General features: G+C 41.5%; 1 protein-coding gene across 1 annotated transcript in view; it reads left to right on the forward strand.

Annotated features, from left to right (window-relative positions):
- Positions 1–3,962: 3,962 nt before the first annotated feature.
- The window catches only part of LOC140122943 (uncharacterized), a 51,795-nt gene continuing 32,181 nt past the window's right edge, over positions 3,963–23,576 (forward strand). Inside the window, exons 1-10 of the mRNA XM_072144186.1 lie at positions 3,963–4,205; positions 5,673–5,859; positions 6,144–6,306; positions 9,578–9,727; positions 11,034–11,194; positions 11,550–11,726; positions 13,703–13,844; positions 16,169–16,353; positions 17,093–17,234; positions 18,657–18,827. Coding sequence (XP_072000287.1) covers positions 5,686–5,859; positions 6,144–6,306; positions 9,578–9,727; positions 11,034–11,194; positions 11,550–11,726; positions 13,703–13,844; positions 16,169–16,353; positions 17,093–17,234; positions 18,657–18,827 — 1,465 coding nt within the window. The 5' untranslated portion in view covers positions 3,963–4,205; positions 5,673–5,685. The remainder of the gene's footprint in view (positions 4,206–5,672; positions 5,860–6,143; positions 6,307–9,577; positions 9,728–11,033; positions 11,195–11,549; positions 11,727–13,702; positions 13,845–16,168; positions 16,354–17,092; positions 17,235–18,656; positions 18,828–23,576) is intronic.

Raw genomic sequence — 23,576 nt, forward strand, 5'->3', positions numbered from 1 at the left:
GGTGACCAGCCTTCTTGGGGGACTTGAATGGGTTTGTGATGTTGTAAAGATGTAATGTTCTAGAAAGTACAGACTTTGGACGACCAACTTCTCCTGTTAAGGCTGATCGGGTCACCCCTTTGGTCTTCATTCGACCAACCTGCTGCCGGAAGGTTTCAGTCACTTTGGAACAGCACAGCATTTTTGAAAATTCAGTGAAAAATGGGAAGGAAGGTGCCTGGGAAATAAGGTTTGTTAGGAAAGTGGCTCTAGAATCCAAAATAACAATAACTTACAGATATCTGAAATCATTGACTTTTATAATTATCTCTCTTACATTTTTTACATACTGATTTTTTTTTATTTTTTTTTCAATCATGTAAAGAAATATTCACATTGGAGACGCAATGCTTCCTCACTCAGGACAAATGGAAACTTTTTTAAATTGTTTGAATTCTGTGAGACAAGATAGAACTTAAACACAAAATGGGTTAAGAGGATAAAATAACTAGGATTAATTATTTTTGTTTTTTGTTTTGTTTGTTTAATAATTTACAATTAAGAGACTGGTCCCTAAAGATTTAATTTAATTGTTGCATCACAAAATTCTCATATTTTTGGCACATTATAGAGAGGTTATTCAGGTCTATATAAAGTTTGAGAAAATTATAGGTACAGGTTTTTTTTAGCTTTTCATAATATTATAAAAAAAAAAACCTAGTAAGATGAAGGGCCAGAGACGCACAGCTTTATATTTATTAAATTGCATGTGGATGTATATATTAGGCAGGGTGCACATCTTTCCATTCTGCGCCCTCCTGCTGAGAGATGTAGGCGCTCATCGGAGGCAATAGAAGCCTTGGGGATTGGGTGCAGTGTATTGCCGCCCTCCTCTAGGTGTACTGATACATGTGGGGGTCAACGGGAGATGTATCCCACTGTACAAGCATAAAGTGGGATACAGACAGTCCCCGGGTTACATACAAGATAGGTTCTGTAGGTTTGTTCTTAAGTTGAATTTGTATGTAAGTCGGAACTCTATATTTTATCATTGTAACCACAGGCAAAACATTTTTTGGCATCTATGACTATTGGATTTAAAAATGTTGGGTTGTCATAAGAACCAGGATTAACAATAAATCTCAATCATAGACCCCTTCTGATAACTGTTGTAGCTGTTTATTGTAACCTAGGGCTAAAGTACAGAAAATTACCAACATCCAGAGGGCCGTGTGTGACTAGGGGGTCATCTGTAAGTCGGGTGTTCTTAAGTAGGGGACCACCTCTATATCTGTGCCAAATGTAGTAAGAACACAACGGGAATCCCCCCAACATGTCCTTGCGACATATGCCACAAAACTATGTGAACCCAGCCTTGTGAAAAAAAAGTATAAAAATCAATAAAATGATGCGATTTCTGTGCTTTTGTTTACATTATTTTAATAATAATCTACAATTTAGTATTGAATGCAATTTTATGAAGTTGAAATGCCATGGTTCAATAAAATGTTTTCAATTCCAAAAAGTTATGCCTGGCCTTAAACTATTATAATCTATGGAGAACAAATTAATAATAATAATTCTTAATATAGTGCACACAGATTACACAGCGCTGCACAGAACTTGCCAATCGATCCATGTCCCCAATGGGGCTCACAATCTAATCAACCTACCAGTATGTTTTGGAGTGTGGGAGGAAACCGGAGGACCAGGAGGAAACACACGCAAACATGTAGAGAACATCTTTGGAGACGTTGACTTGACTGGTACTTGAACCTAGGACCCCAGCGCTGCAAGGTTGTAGTGTTGACCACTGAGCCACCGTGCTACCCATTTGCAATGAATACCTGCCTTATTTCATCACCGGAAGACCGCTCCCCTCCATTTCCTGTTTAAAGTGATGACTTACCACTAGTGGTCAGCGGCCCATTGCAACCAACCACTGACCTCAATGGTGACCTGTCCAGAAATATTTTTTTATGTTGCACCATTTACTATTTACCATTTATTCACAGGTAAGGAAATACGTGTCCGACTCAGGATTTGTCTGTCCACTGGGTTAGAAACCATTTAATTGGAATGTCTGGCCGATGGTGCCTAATATCCTGCCCCCCTTTCCTACCTCCAGCATAAATCTGCTACTCTTTCAACAGTGGTTTTACATTTGTGAGGGATCACCCCCCTATCTTCCTCGCTTGCCCTGTTGTGTACAACCTCTGCACCCCATTTCTATGCCCGAATACTGTGTATGAAGCACATAAGCTCCCAATTCCCTCCATTGCCCATCAACTCAGAATTTCATAATACAATATGGAAGCATAAACAGGAACATACAAGGCATTATGGTTCTTGTAGGAAACTGCCATCAAGTGTGAATCCTCCAGACACTCCTACTTTCTCTACCGGGCTCTTCATGGTGGGTGGAAACCTGCAAAATAAGATTCACTGTAAGACATGATGAGGGATTTATCCATGCAATGTAGTTCAGCCAAACAGCTTAACAGTTAATTTCACTTGGTCTAATTATTAGATATAATTACAAAATTGGCCAACATGTTTCACAGATATAAAGGAACGATTAGCTAACTCGCCCAGTTTATGCTCCACAGAGGTGGAAATGTGTCAATGCTGAAGTAAACACTCCATTAGTATTGCGACACAAATTTTTTTTTGTTTTTATTTATAAGGAATGGTAAATAATTAAAATACACAAGTGCGTAAAACTCCAGGGACTTGTCCAGTAGATCATTCAAAGACCGATAAACTAACTCAAAACATTGACTAATGGTGTCTAATAGTTACACAATGTACAGTTACATCAGACAGACCAATATTGTGCCAGTTCTATCCTACGAGTCTAATGCTAATTCTAATGCTCTGCGCTCTAACATTGTACCCACTGTTTATTGATAATTTGGTGTAGATCCACTGTGCCCCCCACCCTCCTTCCCCCCAACGTGTTTCATTTTCGCCACTTCCCATGGGAATTGTCTATACCAGAAATCCACAACCTTTTCACCAACACTTGTCACCTCACACAACCAGCAGGAAGCCGCATCGGGCCCCGCACACTCAACCAGCAGGGGGCAGCACCAGGCCCCGCACACACAACCAGCAGGGGGCAGAACCAGGCCCCGCACACACAACCAGCAGGAGGCAGCACCGGTCCCCGCACACACAACCAGCAGGGGGCAGCATCGGGCCCTACACACAACCGGCAGCACCAGGCCCCGCACACACAACCAGCAGGAGGCAGCACCAGGCCCCGCGCACACAACCAGCAGGAGGCAGCATCGGGCCCCACACACAACCAGCAGGAGGCAGCACTGGGCCCCGCACACACAACCAGCAGGAGGCAGCACCAGGCCCCGCACACACAACCAGCAGGAGGCAGCATCGGGCCCCACACACAACCAGCAGGGGGCAGCATCGGGCCCCACACACAACCAGCAGGGGGCAGCATCGGGCCCCACACACAACCAGCAGGGGGCAGCATTGGGCCACACACACAACCAGCAGGGGGCAGCACCAGGCCCTGCACACACAACCAGCAGGGGGCAGCACCGGGCCCTGCACACACAACCGGTAGCAGATAACACTTAGCACTGCACACTCAACCAGCAAGGAGGCAGCATCTGAACCCACACATTCAACCAGCCAAGGAAAGAACCAGGCCCCACACACACACACAACCAGCAAGGAGCAGCACCAGGGCCCACACACACAACCAGCAGGGGGCAGCACCGGGCCACATACATACAACTTACAGGGAGAAGAACCACGCTCCACACACGCAACCAGCAGGGAGCAGCACCGGACCCCACACATACAACTTACAGGGAGAAGAACCACACTCCACACACACAGCCAGCATGGAGCAGCATCAGGCCCTGCAAACATTTTTTTTTTCAAAACGTCACAGCACACCCTAAACCACCTCTTATTTTTCCGTAAATTTCCTAACCATGTCCTTGACAAACTAGTCTACAGAGAGACTTTGGAATCACCTTTGCATCACGGTACAGGAAGGTTCTATACAAGCAGTTATTGCTTAACCAGAGTCTGAGCTCTCCGCGGCTGCACGGCTTACAATCCTCTTTTCTTGAGAAGGAAGTATAATAGTGAGGGTGGAGTAGCAAAGCTCCAACCAGCACCAGACGAAACGTACTGGAGACAAGCTCTGCCGTACATCTGTGGAGACCAGAGATACTTATCTACATATCCAGGTGAGTGACCTGCATGGGGCATCTAGGCTTACCTGTGCAAAGTCTGATGTCTTCATATCTAATAACTAAGACTTACTTATATCTCAAGCTTTGCCACTATTAACCCTTTTAGCCTGTGATAAGCAAGCACGTGTTTGTCGATCACTCCCTTAGTTATTGATGGAGCGGTGATACTCCATCACGGGACCTCTATTCTCGTTATCAGTGTAGGTTCCACAGATCACATTGTTCTCCTGTATCTTGTGGACAGGAGATAACAGTCAGACTTGGGACAACCCTTCACGTAGATAAGGTTTACACATGTATTTCCAGTAGACATACAGGATCTCGCATGTATACATTGCGTATATGTGATATTTATTTCACACTATTGAGACTTCAGTTTCACTAATGGTCTACCACCAGTTGCTCAGTCTATTATGGTCCCCAATACATCACAGGTTGTCAGACCTCCGGCCGTCTCTTTGTAGACACAGTTCCCGACCACTCCTCTCATGGGCTTCTGCTACATGAGTGGTGCAGCATAACAAGCACCAGGCTCTTCCTCAGGTTGGCCAGCCCATCATACTGTAACTCTGATGTTTATTGAAATACCTCTAAAGGGATAATGTATATTGCAGTCCATTACTTGTAAAGATGACATGTTGGCCAATACTCTTGAAGAGGACCGTTCACCACTTCCTTCAACTGCGATTCTTTGCATCCTGCTGCTCCACTGATTTCAATGTAGTTGGAATTTTATTGTAACACCATCCCATCAATGTCATTATTTTTGGCACTCTAGTGACAGCTGGGCAGAGCTAGGCTATCGGCTTATGCTGGTGATGACCTGTAATGGCCCGTTGGACGAGACATTACAGTTGGCTTCCTGGCTAGATGATAGAGTATGGCCATCTTTATTAAAAGAAATCTACCATTTATTTTTATGCATTATGAACCAAACATACCTTGAGAATGCTGTAGCTACACTGATGCACAAATATATCTTGTTTAATCACTGATTATGATAATGAGGCTCTGTCGCTCCTGTGGCTGCCATGGTGCTCTCCTCACCCTAATTATGCACTGCTGCAGCTTTGTCCCGCCTGGCATAAGCCGAGATCACATCATCACTGTGTTATCCCTGACAGGCAGAGGTAATCAATCGCTGAACCAAACACCAGCTGCTGTGTATGAGTCATACAGCTCAAGTTGATTAGTCTGGACAGTACAAGCAGCTCCTGTGTATGTTGATTGCGACGGGACGGGTAAGTAAATGTGTCCCACTGTGGTGGAATTTATCATTACAATTTGTCTTTGACTTGGTCGTCTTTGTTCAATTCCATTCTAGTCCATATTTTATATAAAACATATGTTATCCTAATTCCAGGACCACCATTGATTTTCTTTCCTTATTTAATAAGTGCAATGATGGAAATAATTGAATGATTTTTATGAACAATTCATAACTTCTGGTCTCCATTTCAGGACTTACAGAATCATGCTCCCCATTGACCCGGTCACCGTCCTCCTGCTGATTTTATTTTTCCTGTTTTTGATTAAATTTTTCAATGAACCAAAACTTAAAAACTTCCCACCTGGACCTAAACCCTTACCCATCATTGGGAACATGCACATCCTAAACCTGAAGAGGCCATACCGGACTTTCATGGAGGTAAGTAACACTGAGCCCTAGGGCTCCTTGGGCTCGTCAGAAAATATTACTATTGGGCCTGAATTGCTGTAGATCCTAGTCTCAAAAGTGGGTTGTCTTCTGCTGGACCATTGGGCCCAGTTTTGGGTTGAAGTCCTATCCCACCAGAGAATCCTCTGGGGGGCCGTCCAAACCGCGGTGAACAATGAACTATACAGTGTATGTGTAAAAAATTTATCTATAGAATTTAGTAAATTTTACCTACTTTGAAGCAATGAACTGATAATTTTTTACCCCATTTGCAGCTCTCGAAGCAGTACGGCCCAGTGTACAGCGTCCAGATTGGAAGCCAGAAGATGGTCTTACTGTGCGGATACGAGGCCGTGAAGGACGCTCTGGTCAATTATGCTGAAGAATTTTCCGAGCGACCTCATATTCCCATATTCCACGACATAACAAAGGGCTATGGTAACTTATGGTATTTTTGGTATTGAAAATATACGAGGACCATGAATATATTATGAAAAGGAGCAATTTCTGAAGACTTTGTGCATGAATTAAGCTTTTGTTTCTCCATTGTTCAGTGGCAGTGTATCTGCGCAATGTGGTGCTACTACTACTACCTACACCTGGACACTTATATTGTATCCTTATTAGACTGTAGGTACCCACTGCTCTGAGTGACTGCTGTAGTATTCAGATAGAAGCCTACTTTAGCTTTTACCTATAGCAAAAGGGAGCAGCTCCATGCAGAGAAGTAAGAGCACAGCAGTGTGAGGACATGCCCAGGTATCAATTTCAGCTTCAATACTGGAATATATATATATACATTTTTCACAGTCCTGCTGTTACTAACAACATACAAAGAGTTATGATTACACATCTCACCAGGGACAATACCTAACATATGCGCAGCCAAGTGCCCAGGTAATATTTGTAGTTCCTCTAATCTAATGTTACAGTCTACAGTTTAGATTTCTTGTAGTATTTGAGATATTTGTGATTGAGGATCTTCTTTTCAGCATGAGATGGTAACTAGTTTATAACAAATATTAATTTTTTTTTTCTATTTTCTGTGTGACATGAGATTTCCTGGATACAGACGGCAGAACATTTGTGCCGAGGCATTGATACGAGGTATGGCATTGGGGGAATTACTTCCAAAAAGTTCTGCAAAAGTATCCTCTTAACATATACACATATAAACTATGCACAAACTGATTGCATCACCATCCTATATAATACTAGATTATACTACATAATTTTACTACTGTGCTACATGATAATACTACAGGATACTACATAATTGTGCTGCCATATTGCATAATAATACTACACAATATTGTATAATTGTTGTACTATACTACATAACAATACAGAATGATAATGTACAATTGTACTACTATACTACATGATAATACTAGATGGTACTACATAATTACACCACTGTGTTACATACTGATAATACATGATACTGTATAATTCTACTACTATACTACATAATAGTACTACATGATAATACATAATAATACATAATGACACCATCGTGATTATGGAAATACAGCATGGTCTGTGTCTGCGTCTACCTTGATTCCCATTATAGGTTGAGGAGACGCTGGCTGTCGGGTTTAACTTGAGTGGGTGCAGATGGTGTTGCGCTCCCAGACCCAAGAGGCTTAAGGGGCTCATAAGGTGTCACTTTCCCATATGAGAAGACTATTACTATACCCATAAACTATAGTCGGGGGCCTGGAACAGACTTTACACTGGGGCCCATCAGCTTCTAGTTACACCACTGCTGGCTGTTCCTGTGATTCACTCATTAGGCTGTCTGAATGTGGCTCTAGTGGCTAGCACCCTTAAAGGGGTTATCCGGGTTTAAATTTTTTTTTATGTGCGGGCTGGGGAGGGCTAGTTAAACATAATAAACATGTACTTACCTCCTCCGGTGCTGCCGATGTCCCGCGCCGCGGCCCGTCTTCTCTGTGCGCCGGTTTCATTACACCGGCGCACAGGGAGCTTCCGGCCGGCCGGAAGCTCCCATGCGCACCATCTCTCAGCGCTTACAATGCTGAGAGATAGGGACGCATGGGAGGAGCCGTCCACATCGTGGACCGGAAGCTCCCTGTGCGCAGCTTCCGTGCCCCTGTAAACAAACAGGGGCACGGATCGAAGGGACCGCGGCGCGGGACAACGGCGTCGCCGGAGGGGGTAAGTACATGTTTATTATATTTAACTAGCCCTCCCCAGCCCGGACATAAAAAAAAATTTAAACCCGGATAACCCCTTTAAGTATTTGTCTCCCACTTCTCCCTTTGCTGGTCAAATTCCTAGCTGGTAAAATTTACACTACTGCCTTTACTCTCCATACTTGATCTTTGGCTTGTATAATTATTAACTATCCTTTGGGTTGCGATTCTTCAATTGTTTGCTCCCCCTGTATGGGGGATGTATATACGGCAATGGGTTCACGGTGCCATACGGGAGTGGTACGGTGCAGCACACATGTGGCACCATACCGTTTCATAGCTGGGAGAAAGATAGGACATGTATCCACTATGGAGAGGGGTCGGGGGTATCAATATAGAGAGGCTTGGTGCTCACCCCCTCCACATCTCCCAGGCGCCGACATGTGCCCACCGTGCTACTTTACGGTGGGCACACATCGAGTGAATGTAGCCTTAGACCCAGATTGTTCACTTTACCTTATTCCTTATTGTGTTTGTATATCCGTCTTGTGTCTGCACTGGGCCTAGGAAGGGATTGTCATTGTGGTTGTCCGGTATCACTAGAAAACAGAGTAGGCAAGTAGGCAGGTGACAGTTTGCAGGACTAGATCTCTTCCTGGAGTTCTAATCCCCATTACAAATACAACATGAAACTGTATAATGCCGCAAACATGCTGAATAATAACATTACGTGAGACTGCATAATTACTACTAACTACTAATGGCCCCACCTTGCTACATAATAATAGCACATGAAAAAATATATTTGTAATACCGTACTGAATAATAAAGCAGAATGCCACATAATTCTACTACCATACTGTATTACAAAAGTTAGTGATGCTACATAGTGGGACCATCATAGTACAAAATAATGCAGCATTACTCCACCACCATATGCTACATAATACTACATATTTGTACCAGCATACAATATAATGATACTATATGATACAGTATAATTGTTAATGGGGCTGACTTATAAGGTAACAAAAGAGGCGTGGTTTTCTTTGTAATATCCTGGAAAGCTTATTTGCATATTTCCCAGAATTTCCCAGCATGAATGGCTATAAGTCTCTAGAAGCCTGCAAGGAAGACCAAATTGGCAAAGTGTCTGTAAGGAGAAATCTTACTTCCCGATGTTATAACTGTTTGAGCCTTTCTGATATTCAGAAGTAGCTGGAAATGATTTTGTGCTCCCCCCTGTGGAGAGTCCAAACAGTACACTATCAAAGGTGTTGGTCCCTGAGATGGTGAGCCGGCTTAAGGTGACATATATGGATGTGATTCACATGGGTTCACCATAATATCACATGATTGAAAGAGAAATATCACTGGGTATATTAAAATATCCCTTTAACCTTTAAGCGACTGAATCTAAAAATGTGTCTGCATTTCATGTTGCTTATTTATTGGTTTGCTTATCCTAAACAGCACACCATGAGGTCTGGCATGGTATTACACGTTCAAATTATTTCAATATTTTCTTTGTCTTCAAGTTTTTTTTCTAGGTGTTATCTTTTCTCATGGAGAGAACTGGAAAGTGATGAGAAGATTTACACTCTCTACATTAAGAGATTTGGGGATGGGAAGGAGAACCATAGAAGACAAGATCACTGAAGAATGTGAATTTTTAGTAAAGAAGTTTAAGTCATATGGAGGTTAGTTTTTAAGGGGGAGGGGTTCTGTAAATTTTTTTTTACACACAATAAAAATATTGTTTAAGAATTCAAGGAATATTGGGGGAGATTTACTAAGACGCCTCTATCAGTTTGATGATGGACAAGGCTCATTAAAATTAGTGTTTCAGCTGGTTTTAGGCTGTTTGGACTCCATACAGCACTATGGGGCAGATTTACTAACCCGGCCCATTCGCGATCCAGCGGCGCGTTCTCTGCGGTGGATTCGGGTCCGGCCGGGATTCACTAAGGTAGTTCCTCCGCCGTCCACCAGGTGGCACTGCTGCGCTGAAGTCCGCCGAGTTCCGCTGGAATGCCCTGAAATTCACTGGCCTATACTTGGTGAAGGCAAGTGCAATTTTCGCGACACATTTTTTTTAAAAAATGCGGCGGTTTTTCCGAATCCGTCAGGTTTTTGTTCGGCCACGCCCCCCGATTTCCGCCGCGTGCATGCTGGTGCCGATGCGCCAAAATACAATCACGTACGCCAAATTCCGGGGGCAATACAGGGGAAATCGGCGCAAATCGGAAATATTCGGGTAACACGTCGGGAAAATGTGAATCGGGCCCTTAGTAAAAGACCCTCTATGTGTATGGCAGGGCATGGAGTCAATCGGGTGGGGAGTGGGGCCACCCATCTAAGGATGTAATGTTAAAAAAAATACAGCCATGTAGGCTCAAATTTATAGATGTGGATTAACCGAAAATTCATATATACCGGAAGAAGCCTAAGAAAATACAGTCTTATCTAGCTATGGTTGATTCCAAACTGGGAAGCCTACCCTGATCAATATTATTGTGTCAACTTTCCTGCAGCGATGAGTTAATAGGTTGCTCATCTACTGTCAACAGTGCAAGTCAATGAGACAATATCAAAGTAAATTCACCATCCGACCAGCTATTAGAATGAGGTCCTTCACAATATTGTTGGTTGTACAGGGTTGCTTTCTTAGACACCAGTGTCTACATGAAGTTCAATACTTCCCCTCACAGCAGTATCCTCAGTGGTGGATATACTTCAACTTCATAGTGGTTCATCCAACTACTGTAGGGTATCAGGACATCTGTCCTCTCAACTCCACTTCTACAGGCATCTCACATGGACAATGAATGTGACATCATCGCAAAGGTCTTGGAAGTGTGAGGGAACCAAGAACTCCATCCGAGTGTGGCTTTTTCTTTTATTTCCCCCAACATGCCACCCCCCCCCCCCACCTTGAAGGAAATAAAAACAGAAAAAAACATATATTGTGCATTGGATTTCTTACAAATTTCTTCAAATTCTTAGGAAAACCCTTTGAAAACACAATGATAATGAACGCAGCCGTAGCCAATATCATTGTCTCCATATTACTCGGCCATCGCTTTGATTATGACGATCCAGTGTTTTTAAGGCTAATGAGTTTAATTAATGAGAACATACGGCTGGCGGGATCTCCTGTGGTCACGGTAAGCTCTAGGATCATGAAACTTTTTGTTCAACTTTGCATTCAATGAATAAAAACATGGAGGGATTTTTTTATCCACCCCTACAATTCACTTCCAGTCAATAATTTCCACCAATCAAACCTAATAAATCAATCCCACCCAATAAAAACTCTTCAATTTGGTAATCATATAGATATTTAGGGAGTAAATTGGTGTATTGATAAAAAATGACTGTAAGTCTTGGGGTCTAGAAGACAACAAGATGTCATCCGACTAAAAAATGTGTGACCTTATATGACACCTAAATGGCGAGACAAAGAATAAAAATGTTCATGTATAATGCATATTAATGGCTTGTTATTTTTGTCCTGTGCAGTTATACAATACTTTCCATTCTGTAATGCGCTGGTTACCGGGAGCTCACAGAAAAGTGAGTGAAAATGCTGAGGAGACCCAAAAATTTGTCACAAAGACCTTCACAAAGCACAAGGAGCAGCTGGACGTGAATGATCAGAGGACTCTTATAGACACTTTTCTAGTCAAGCAACAAGAGGTATTGTACCTGAGCCATCTTCAGAGGGGAGGAGACTTAAGTTAATCAAGCTTTTATGTAATTTCTACATAAAAATTAGATTCCCACCCACCTAAACCCCTAAGGGTTAAATACAGGGTCAACTTTGGTATAATTGGATTTGTTTTTACCAATTTTTATTTTTGGTGATTACAGCGCCATCTGTCAATAAAAATTACCAGAATCGCAGATTAAATCAATGTAATTTTCCTGGGGAATCTGCAATAAAAAAATTAATGTTTTATAGTTTCCCCCACAGCCCCTCTTTCTGGGGGTTGGGGCTCAATTTGATACCATTGGATAGATCTTTGAAATATATTTAACACATGTAAGATATTCCATCGTCCCGATTTTTTTTTTTGTTACACCCTGTATGAAGCTTCAAAAGAAATACTGTGTATACTTGAGTATAAGCTCAAATGGGCTGGCTAACTACTGGGCCAGGAGGCTGGCTAACTACTGGGGCTGGGTACTGGCTATATGCTTGGGCAGGGGGTTGGCTATAAGCTTGGACAGGGGGCTGGCTATATACTGAGGGCAGGGGGCTGGCTATATGCTCAGGGCAGGGGGCTGGCTATATACTGTGGGCAGAGCGCTGGCTATATACTAAGGGTATTTCCCTCCCTAGGCTTGTACTTGAGTCAATAGGATTTCCCAGTTTTTGTGTGGCAAAATTAGGGGCCTCGGCTTAAATTTGGGTTGGCTTATCCTGAAGTATAACTCCTATCAAATGAAGTAAATAATCAATTACCAAAGAATGGTAAACAAAATTCAATATACTTTATTAGATAATCAAAAAAAGCTTCCCGTAGGGATAAAATATGGGAACACAAGGATAACAAACAGACTAATACACAATGCACAAGACCCGGATAAAAAGTATAGTAAAAAAGTGGTACAATCACTAATGGTATAACAATACTGTAAAAGAGGACCTGATTCGTCCAAACAACTAGCAGCACAGTATATAATCTCCTGATATAGGATAAGTCCTACATGCCTCATAGGTCTGAGGATCAACAGGGAAAAGGTTCTATGTATATAAGTAGACCAAAGATAGACCACAAGTGTAAAGTATACAGACCACGGTGATGTGCAGGAACCCCGACACGTGTTTCGCCTCCAAGGCTTCTTCTGGGGGAATATCCTGAAGTATATACCGTTGATGGAAGCAACTTTCCCTAATAAATTTTGTGATTTTATTTACCAGTGTTGAACAAACAATGTTTCAGCTCAAATTGAAGAGCTGAAATGTTGCCTGTTCACCACCGGTCGAATGAAATCCAGGAATTTATTGAGGAGTGCAACTTCCATCTATTTCTTTCGGACTTTCGGACATTGATCTATTTATAGCAGTGCCACTCCATATTTTTTCTTTGTCTGTAGAATGCTTCAAAAGAATAAAAAATTGCCTATATAATGCAATGTAATAGCAACAGCAATGTGAAGATCACATGTTCAGGACCATGAATTACAGTGAAGGGGCTTTCTGAGGAAGAGAGAGCTTGACTTCAGTGTTAAAATCTCCGCCTCCTTGACTTTGTACGACTAGCTTACATCTTACTTCAAAGTTGATTTTCTGGGTGAGACCATCTCACTGGGTCATGAAAGAGACACGATCAGGAAGATTTTTAGCTGCTTGGCAACACACTGGTATTGGTTTATTAGGTCAATTTCTGCTAACAGGTTCCCTTTAATGATGCAAAATGTTTTTATTTTCAATTTTCTTTACCCAATACAAAACTTTTCATCTATACCATGTTTTATGTCTCATGTTATTTATCTCTCATAGTTATAAAAAATAGTTTTAAAATGGGTTAGCATGGGTTACCCTCTGGGTAAAAAAAATACAAGCAAAATTATTGTAAATACTTACAATAATGGAATTGGGTAACAAGAAAATATGTTCTAAAATCTTTAAAGCACTTTGATATTTTCAGCGTATAATATTATTTCAGGAAAAATCAGAAATTGCATCTTATTTCCACAACGAAAATTTAGTAATGGTGGTCAGCAACCTGTTCGCTGCAGGAATGGAGACAACGTCAACTACTATACGATGGGGTCTTCTCCTAATGATGAAATATCCAGAGATTCAAAGTAAGAAAATGCAGTTTTTACAGTAAATTACCTAAATGTGTAAAATTAATTATATAAAAAAAATTGGATTAAAAAATTATATCAAATTTACTATAATTATATTATATACTCGAGTATAAGCCTAGTTTTTAAGCAAAAAAAATGTGCTAACAACCCAAACTCGGCTTATACTCGAGTTATAAAAATATATCAAAACTCACCTTTCTGGCTTCCCCCAATTCTGGCTAAGAGGCTGGCTATATACTGGGGGATATGGGCTGGCAGGCTATATACTGGGGGATATGGGCTGGCAGGCTATATACTGGGGGGCAGGTGCTGGCTATATACTGGGGCAGGGTCCAGCAGGCTATATACTGGGGAGGCTGTGACCAATGCATTTCCCACCCTCGGCTTATACTCGAGTCAATAGGTTTCCCCAGGTTTTTGTGGAAAAATTAGGGCCCTCGGCTTATGCTTGGGTCGGCTTATAATCAAGTATATACGGTATATTATTATAATATTATATTATTATAATTATATCAAAAAATTCTATTAAAAAAATTGTATAGCAGAAATAACTTTTATTACTTTTTTAAGTTTTAACAGTCTTTTTTTTTATTGAACTCGACAATATATTAATTTTGATACAGCTCCAAAGGCAAGGTAGTCAACAAAGTGGATAAGCATATCCAGTACCGGACGAGATCATATTCAGTTAAAAGTTCAAGCTTTATGTCATTTGTTTAAAAAGTACATGCTTTTGGGATCTGTGCAGATAATAGGATTGATGCAATTATGTTTTAGTTACAGAGATATTCTCATGAAGACAAGTTTCTTATATGTACTCAGGATAAGAAAATAACACATTCTCTAATTCACTGTTACTAACAAAAATACAGCATTTCACAGATATAAGTCCAACCTCTCTCTATCAGTCTGGTGTTAACAATTTAGGTTGCCCTGGATCCGACCGTAAATCAGAAGTCTACGGTCAGGCAGGGCAGATTGTTCTCCTGTCTGATACTACACTGAGCTTCTCTCTGCAGTGGCCTCCTCTTGCTTTCCAAGACGAACTCATACACACACACGTAGAGACTTCCTTCAGGTAAGCAACAGTTTGAGGAGACTTACTCTACAAGATACAGGCAGATAAGATCTTTATTCAGGGGACAGAGGCACAGCAGATCTGACAGTGTATGTTATGGCTAAGATGGCAGAGCTGAGAATGTCATTGTGTGTTATATGCATCTCATGGATCTTATCATCTCATCTCTGATCTGTCTCACCTCTCTTTCTATGTGTCAGATACTAGTGATTGATAGGAAGCTAAATCAAAGCTTGTATAAACCTTGTACCCTGATAATCTAAGCACATTGTCAGCTCACAGCATCTCACAGAAAATGATGGATCATGAAGTGTCTGCGATAATCTTAGAGAGTCCCCGCTCACACTCTAAAACAGCAATACTTTATTGAGTAAACATCACTAGGGGATTAAAATTTAAGAATTTCCTTTCTCAGGCAAACCCTTTTAAGCTTTGATCAAACAGGCATAGCTGAAACATGATGAGTCCCATCATCTGCACTGATCCCATGCTGCATGTACTTTTTATACACATGAAATAAAGCTTGAGCTTTTAATTGAATATGATCCTGTCAGGTGATGGTTATCCTTTTCTACTGTGGTAGAAACCTAATCACATACCATGGATGATTTTAGGCTGGTTTGGCTTTGGTCTTATCCTAAAGGTACTGTCCAAGTGACCCTGTCGATTTAGACCCTTTATAAGCTTAACTTGGAACTTTACTTTGCTGAGACTGGATCCCAAGGCTGGTACCTCTAATATTCCCAATTCAGGTCACTGTAGGCCTAGGAGGATCAGAGGATGTAGTGCAAAGTACCAGGGATCCAGGTAGAGGAAATAACTGGCAGGTAAGGTCAGAGATCAAGAGAGTGCAGGTTCAGGCAAGATTCTGGGGGAAAGCTATGGATAGTGATCAGATGAAGTCAAGATAGTCACCAAGAATCAATGTTCTGAAAAGGGAAAGTTAAGAAACAGTTGTGGTCGGAAAAACAAGCATCAACAGAAACATCATTATGAGGAATGTGCCTTTGTTTCTGTGGAGCTGGCATGAGGAAACATCCTAAGATCCAACAGCAGCTGTGAGGAGAAAGCAGAAGGGTGGTCCTAAACTTCTAGCTATAAGAATATGTGTATATAATTTGCAGACATGTACATCACTCTAATCTCAGCTATGGGAATATCGTTCTAAATTTCATCCTAATAAAGATTTTCCAAAAATATTTAATAACAGTTTGGTCCTTCTCTTCTATTCTGATGCTAGAAAATGTGCAAAATGAAATAGAAAAAGTTATTGGATCATCTGAGCCTCAATCAGAGCATCGGAAGAAAATGCCCTACACAGATGCCGTCATCCATGAGGTGCAAAGGTTTGCCAACATCGTTCCAACTAATATACCGCACGCCACGACCCAGGATGTTACGTTCAGAGGTTATTTCATACCAAAAGTAAGTAAAAAATGTACCAATAACAGTAGGGTACAAGATTAAGAAGATGTGAAAAATCAAGAAATATGGTAGTGCAACCACCCCAGTTGACCTCCTCCAACCCTTAAAATTTTAGTGGCAGACTAAGAAGAGCATAACAATTGGAGCCATGGTAAGGGAATGCCAATAGGTAGCGCATGTGCACCAGAAACTGGCCCATGTTCACAAGATCCAAGTGCCATGTCAACTAAGGGCAAAGATGTCAATGTCATGAAGGACCAACCACTTGGAAAAACACATTTGGCATTTTCTGTGGGTATACTATGGGGCAGATTTACTTGCCTGGTCCAGTCACGATCCCGCGGCGTGCTGTCCTACGTGGATTTGGGTTCTGCCGGGATTCACTAAGGTTGTGTGCCCGACATCCAGTAGGTGTCGCTGCTGCGCCGAGATCCACCGGAGTTCACCTGCTTCTTCTCGGTGCATGTAAGTGCTTGATCTTGCGACACCTTTCATTTTTAAATTCCATGGTTTTCCCGAAACCATCGGGTTGTCCGAAGGCCACGCCCCCCAATTTCTGTCGTATGAAAGTCGGCGCCAAAAATCCGATCACGTGCGCCAAAATCCCGGCAGAATTCAGCGCAACACGGAAAAATTCGGGAAACCTGACGAAAGTGCGGCTGCGGAGCCCTTAGTAAATGAGCCCCTATGAGTTTATAGGGAATGTCCCTTTAAAATGTTGTACATGATTCTTTTTCAGGGCACATTTGTCATGCCCCTGTTGACCTCTGTCCTTCAAGATGAATCCTACTTCGAAAAACCAAATGAGTTCTACCCAAAGCATTTTCTTGACTCGAAAGGGAATTTTGTGAAGAATGAAGCATTTCTACCCTTTTCAGCAGGTAATTTAATACAGTCCTCTATTGATTGGTTGGAAATTCCATTGTTTTTTTGTTATGGGAGAATGTGTTATTATAAGCCTGTCAACCCTCCGGATGGATATTAGATCCTTTCATTAAAATGCATGGCCTACTCTGTATAAGATGTAGATACAGTAAAGGTAAATTTCTTAATGTAATGGTTTATCAAAATTGAATTAACTCTTTAAGGAAGGATCATTTTATTCATAGGGCAAAAGTTACAACTGTGTCAGGTTCAACAACAGCAGGAGGACCCATAACAGTCTAAACTTGCAATCTGCATCCTTAGGACCTTGAGTGTAGTAGCAACAGTCTATGTCTGTATATGTCCCCTCCTATCCTGTATGTAAAGTATAGGCAAAGCACTGTACTACTAGTCCTTTCCTCTATATAGAGCAGTGGTGGCGAACCTATGGCACGGGTGCCAGAGGCGGCACTCAGAGCCCTTTCTGTGGGCACCCGGGCCATTGCCCCAGAACACCAGACAGGACTCAAAGAATCTTCCTGCAGTTCCAAGCAACGTAAAAGATGCTGCTTCCAGTCATATTTTCATACTTACTTCGCTACTTGGGACTGTAGGAAGAGGGAGAATGAGTAGACAGGGCCGAATTATCTTTGGAGGACCCCCTGCTGGCCCCACGATTCTGTGTACAGACGGACACTGGAAAGAAGCAAAAATTATGCAAATTTTCCATCTTTTTACTGTGTTGCTGTCCTCAGGAGGCCAATATGATTGAAAGTTGTTGAAGAACAGGGAGCAATAAGTTACTGCTTTACGCTTTGCTCACGATAAATAAGGGGGGTTTTGGGTTGCATTTTGGGCACTCGGCTGCTAAAAGGTTTGCCATCACCTATATAGAGTATGGACACAGTGCTACTACTTCTACCCTGCTTGTTCAATTTGGGCACAGCACAGAATTACTTTTCCTATACAATACAATAAAACTTTATTGATCCCATTTGGGAAATTTTGTACACACTGTCCAGCCAGGGAATGGGGGGGGGGGGGTGCAACTTAAACTCATGATGCACAATTAAACAATTAAAAGACAAACAAATAAAAATAAACAAAATAATACGACATGATGGCAATAGGAGCACTAAGAGGTATTGATGGGTATTGATAGATTTCAATATTTCAATCCCCTTTGGTACAAATTCCTTTGGTTTGGCAGTTTGATTGGCGGTAACAAAATATTGCTACGATAGATTCCTCATAGATAGCTTCTCTGGGATCAAAATCCAATCCAAGGGTAAAGTTTAAGCCAGTGATTGGCTGCTGTAGGCGCATCATCTGCCAGATCATCTCATCTGCAGTCAAGTGAACAAGAATTAGATTTGTTGCAGTAGCATAAGACAATAAAAAATATTAAAATATTAATTTTCTTTTGTTTCTATTTCCAGGTAAGAGAAGTTGTGCCGGAGAGAATTTGGCTAAAATGGAGCTGTTTCTCTTCTTTACAAGACTACTGCAGAACTTCACGTTCAAAGCTCCTCCAGGGGCAAAGCTGGACCTAACCCCAGCTGTTGGGTTCACAACACCACCCATGCCACATCTTATTTGTGCCATACCTCGTGGCTAAGAAGTCTACAGGACAAAAGTAGATGAGCCAATGAACAAATATTGTAGTGTATCTTTTGGTCATTGTGAATGCTTACTGTAGTCCAATGTTCTCTGGTCGTGTTGGGAGTTATGGCTTCACCCCAACCGGAGAACCCAGGCAGATCAGCACTGTTATAGATGAGACCTTGGCTAGTAATCTTGTTGTAGTAAAGTTTTTGGTTTATGCCAACTCCATAAATTTGAGATGAGTTCTGTAATCCTAATCTTTATCTCGAGATCATTCCTATGATCGTTGACGGTAGCTCTAGTCTAAGTTGGACCTATAGAGGCTTCACACTTAATTCATGTGTAACCAGAGGCTCATGCTCCTTCTATTTCTAGCTACAATATATCAAACAGTGACACATACTTATCAGATGAGGTGGGTTTTGATGCTCATGGTCCCAATGTAAGAAATTTAACAGATCCTCCAACTCCCTCCTATATGTTATTTCTAATCGGTCGGGTTATGGACCAACTTCCCTGGTGGTCATGGGCTGGCACAAATATTCTGACTCCACCCTCCTGACAGTAAAGATCTGAAAATAATGACATTGGTTACTCTGGAGTGGTGAGGACTATGATGAAGAATCCAACTGCACCAGAATCATTGGATGCAGATTTTTAAATATGTTGGATTGGTAAAGGTGTTGTAGGTTCCCCTTAGGTGCCCATATCTCAAGATGACCTTATTTTTGTCATGGATCCCCCTTCTCCTTTGGTTAGATTAGTGCTAATTCTTGGAGAATGTATGTATCATGGCATTTTAATGAGTCTGGAGTAGCTAGATAAGTTCAGGACCTTAACAGATGGTCCTGGTCAGCACTTTGTAGTTCAGTGTGTACTCAGATCTGACAGAGATAAATCTGTAAAACATAAACCCTGTGTCGAGAAGTATTTATGATATGAAATGATTGTCTATGTTCACTTGAAAGCACAATACTGTACAGAGGACATAAAACAAAGTAATTAAAGATAAGCGCTCCTGGTGGTCCGGTTCGGTCGCCTGACACTGACATATTACTGGATTGGTGGCCAAACAGCTAATCCGGAAAATTCACACCCCCTAGCCAATCATAGCCATGACTAGTTAGGGGCATCAATTTCCTGGATTTGCTGTTTGGCCCCCAATTTCGCAATATATCCGGATCAGGCATCTGAACCCGAATGCCGAATCTGGCGACAGGTATTTTAACCAGAAAGCCCAATTTAGGACTAATAAGGACATAAATAGAGGACTTTCTTATTTGGATGACATCTAAGAGCTAAAAACAAAAATGTTGTGGAGTCTTTATTTGCTCCCCATTCCACTAAAGATCACAAGATGCACCAAAATGTTCTAAAACATAGAAAAAATGAGCCATGAGACTTGTAGGCCAATTTTTATTATACACATTACAGAACTTTTTTGTATCTCTGTGAGTCATTTCCTTTTCTGATGGTTCCAATGTAGTCAGAACCCCTCATTAATCTGTTCAATGGTTCTTTCCACAAGAATGTAGCCATGTAAAGATTGTGTGAGATGGAATGAGATGGAATGAACCACCACTCACAAATAAATAGGGGATCTGACTACACTGAGAAACAGAATCACTAATTAAAAGATTTTGTCCTTTACTATGAAGCTTTGAGTTAGTAAAAAATAAACAGAATGGGGAATTTCCGTCAAATCCGGTATTACCTGAGCTGAGTGTTTACAAAGCTACAGAACAATGTGGGATTATGAGATTTTCTCCTGTGGCATCACAGTTACCAGATATGCCTGACAGCAACTAAAGAGAATTAAGACTGAGTATTATATATCCAGTGTTATGTTTCACAAGAAACATTTGGCATGGAATATATATAGTCTTATAATGAGATATCAGACTTGTATAGTACACTAGTTAAGATAAAATAGATCTCTGCTTTGGCACCGGGCCCCAATAAACACTGCAACCTCAGCATCCCCTTTAAGCGTTTCCTAAGTTGACTGGTGACATTATTCTGGTTCCAATAACTTATAGTCGTATCAAATTCTTGCCGCATGCAGAGTAAATTATCCATTCAGTTCTTAAAAGGAGTCTATTAGATTTAAAATGCCCTGAAATAGTACGAGACCAATGACATAAGGCAGAGATATTCGTCTAATATCATTAATGGACATGTGTATCAGCCTGAAGGTCGGTTTGGTGGGATTTGCCTCAGACAGCTATAAGCCGGGCAGCTCTCCCTAGCACAAATGGAACTGTAAACCCTGTAAACCCAAGGGGACCCCACTAAGTGCTGGCATGTGTGCTCAGATCAACACCTGCTTTGGGGGACCAAGGAGGAGCCAGATGAGGACCTTCATCTTTCTTCTCCACCCAACCCCACTTCTATACTTCTTCTCGCGGAAGAAACTACACCAAGAAGAGGAGAACAATGCTGGGCAGCGTTATGTGTTACACCAAGGTGGAGTAAACCATTAGTGGTGTCCAAGGACATAAATTACATTGGGCCCACAAAATTATAAATCTGCCCTAGGTTCACTTGTTCTGGGTCCACCTGTAGTGACCACCCTATGCGGCTTTGTTTGATGGTGTCTACAAATATATGTACAGAGAAAGGTGAGTATCTGATTTATTTTTTCAATTTTGACTGAAAAAGAAAACAAAAGGAGGAGAGGGGCTGTGAGGGAAACATAAATGGGGACTATAGGGACTAGTTATAGAGGTCTGCATGGGCACTGCCAACCAAGGTTGCAATGCAAAAATAAAAATGCTTGAGAAAGAGCCACCCGATGTGAAACAGCCCGTAGCCATCGTGGTTTGCACCCTCCTGTATGTAACATACCAGTAAAGTAGAAGTCCATACACCTGGTGCGTGCCGCTGTTTTTCCTCTTCTATTGGATAAATGGGGGCTATTAAAAGGGTCCGTAAGGGGGAAACAGTTGGGAGGATACAAAATCAGAGCTTTTGTAAATGTACCGGGTCACTGTAGAAATTGAATTTTGGCACAAACTGAGATCTTTGCTAAACATCGGAGCATACTTATGGTCTGGGACCAAGACCCCCAATTGCGAAATAAATGTGTATGAACAAGTAGTCAGAATCTATTACACTAGACCAGCACCCCCCATAGGGGACAACGGGCTGGTGAGAAACCAAAGGGAACCTTCTGATGTGGTTTCTGAATGAGGTGTCATCAAGTCATAGCCACAGAATTCCAGCTACTGGAAAAAACTTTGGAATTAATGGGGGTCATTTATCATTGGGCTCCTTGGGACAGTCTGTTTTTGGAGCTCTGCTACCCATCAGATTTTTTCTAAAGTGGCTTGGGTCCTTTAATAAATGTTCTTATGGTCTGCTTTCTGTCTGGGATTTTTTTTTTAAAAGCCCCCAAAAAGTCTCAAAATGCATAAAAAGTCCTAGCGCAAAAACAGCAGGAGGCTGGACTGACTATGAGACTTTTTATGGGACTTTTTGTAAAAGTCTCAAGCTATGACTTTGCACAATGCTGCAGTAGTTCTATGTTTACACCAGATTAACAAAGTGGCAGCAATAGTCCTGTGAGACTTTTTAGCAGTGACACTTTTATGAGGCTTTTTTACATCACAAAGCTTGGGAATGATAAATAACCCCCAATGACTTGATTTAGAGTCAATTTTGGTCATAGATCGGGCAAAATGTGACTGTCCCCTGAAATATGTTGGGAAGACAAAGTGGAAGGATCACTATGGTGATATTCAAAACAAGGACACCACCATATCACGACACCTACAAAGTGTCCATAATGGAGGTTCCACCATATTTATAAGTGACCTCGATTGGAAAAGAATCGTCTTGCAGGTGGATACAGATGGATATAGATGGAAATCGGAAATAAATCCTTGAACTTCAGCCGTGTTCTGTACCACCTGAACTCTCTATTGTGCACACCCTTCCAGTTACTGTAAATGAGTGTTGAAACGTTGTGTTCTTGTATGATTGTATCACCACCCACATAACATAACATCCAGGAACAGTGACTAATGAACCACAGAATTTGTATCACACAGTGGATGGTGTAAATACATGGATATCACTCACCAGAACTTATGACATCGGGTAGTGGTGATGCAATGATACTAAACCTTCTCACGCCATGTAAATATGGACATCTACCACCAGGATGAAGGATTGTAAACCAAGCACACTGACAAACAGGTGAGTGCCCCCTCTCTCAGGATACTTTTTTCTTATTCCCTTGTTTCTAAAAATAAAAGGCTGTAAAAATTATGCAAATCAGCCTATGGAGCCCATAGCCTATGGCTCATTTGCATAATTTTGAAACTGTTTCCTGTAAAAAAAAACAAAAAACAGGGCTCTAGGTAGCTAAAAGAAGAGCAGATCCTGTCAGAGGGGGTACACACCAGTATGTCAGTGTGCTTGGTTTACAATCCTTCATCCTGGTGGTAGATGTCCTTTAAACAGTGTCACCCTTAGTGAATTGTTATCACAGGAACCACAAGGAACTTATACCAACTCATACAACTTATACAACTCAACTTTTCCAACTTTTTAGGATATACCGGACTAATGACTGCCGGTTCTAAGTCACAATCGTTGCGACCGCTAGTTGTGATGTGACAGCGGACACGATGATTGGTGTCCATAGCAGTATAGATTTCCCTTCCACCAGTGATGTAAAGAGATGTCTATGAGGCTCTATAAACTCCCTTCTCTATTGGTAGACCCTAGAAAGGTCAGTGTAAGAATCC

The sequence above is a fragment of the Engystomops pustulosus genome, chromosome 3 (assembly GCF_040894005.1).
Source record: "Engystomops pustulosus chromosome 3, aEngPut4.maternal, whole genome shotgun sequence".
NCBI classification, from domain to species: Eukaryota; Metazoa; Chordata; class Amphibia; order Anura; family Leptodactylidae; genus Engystomops; species Engystomops pustulosus.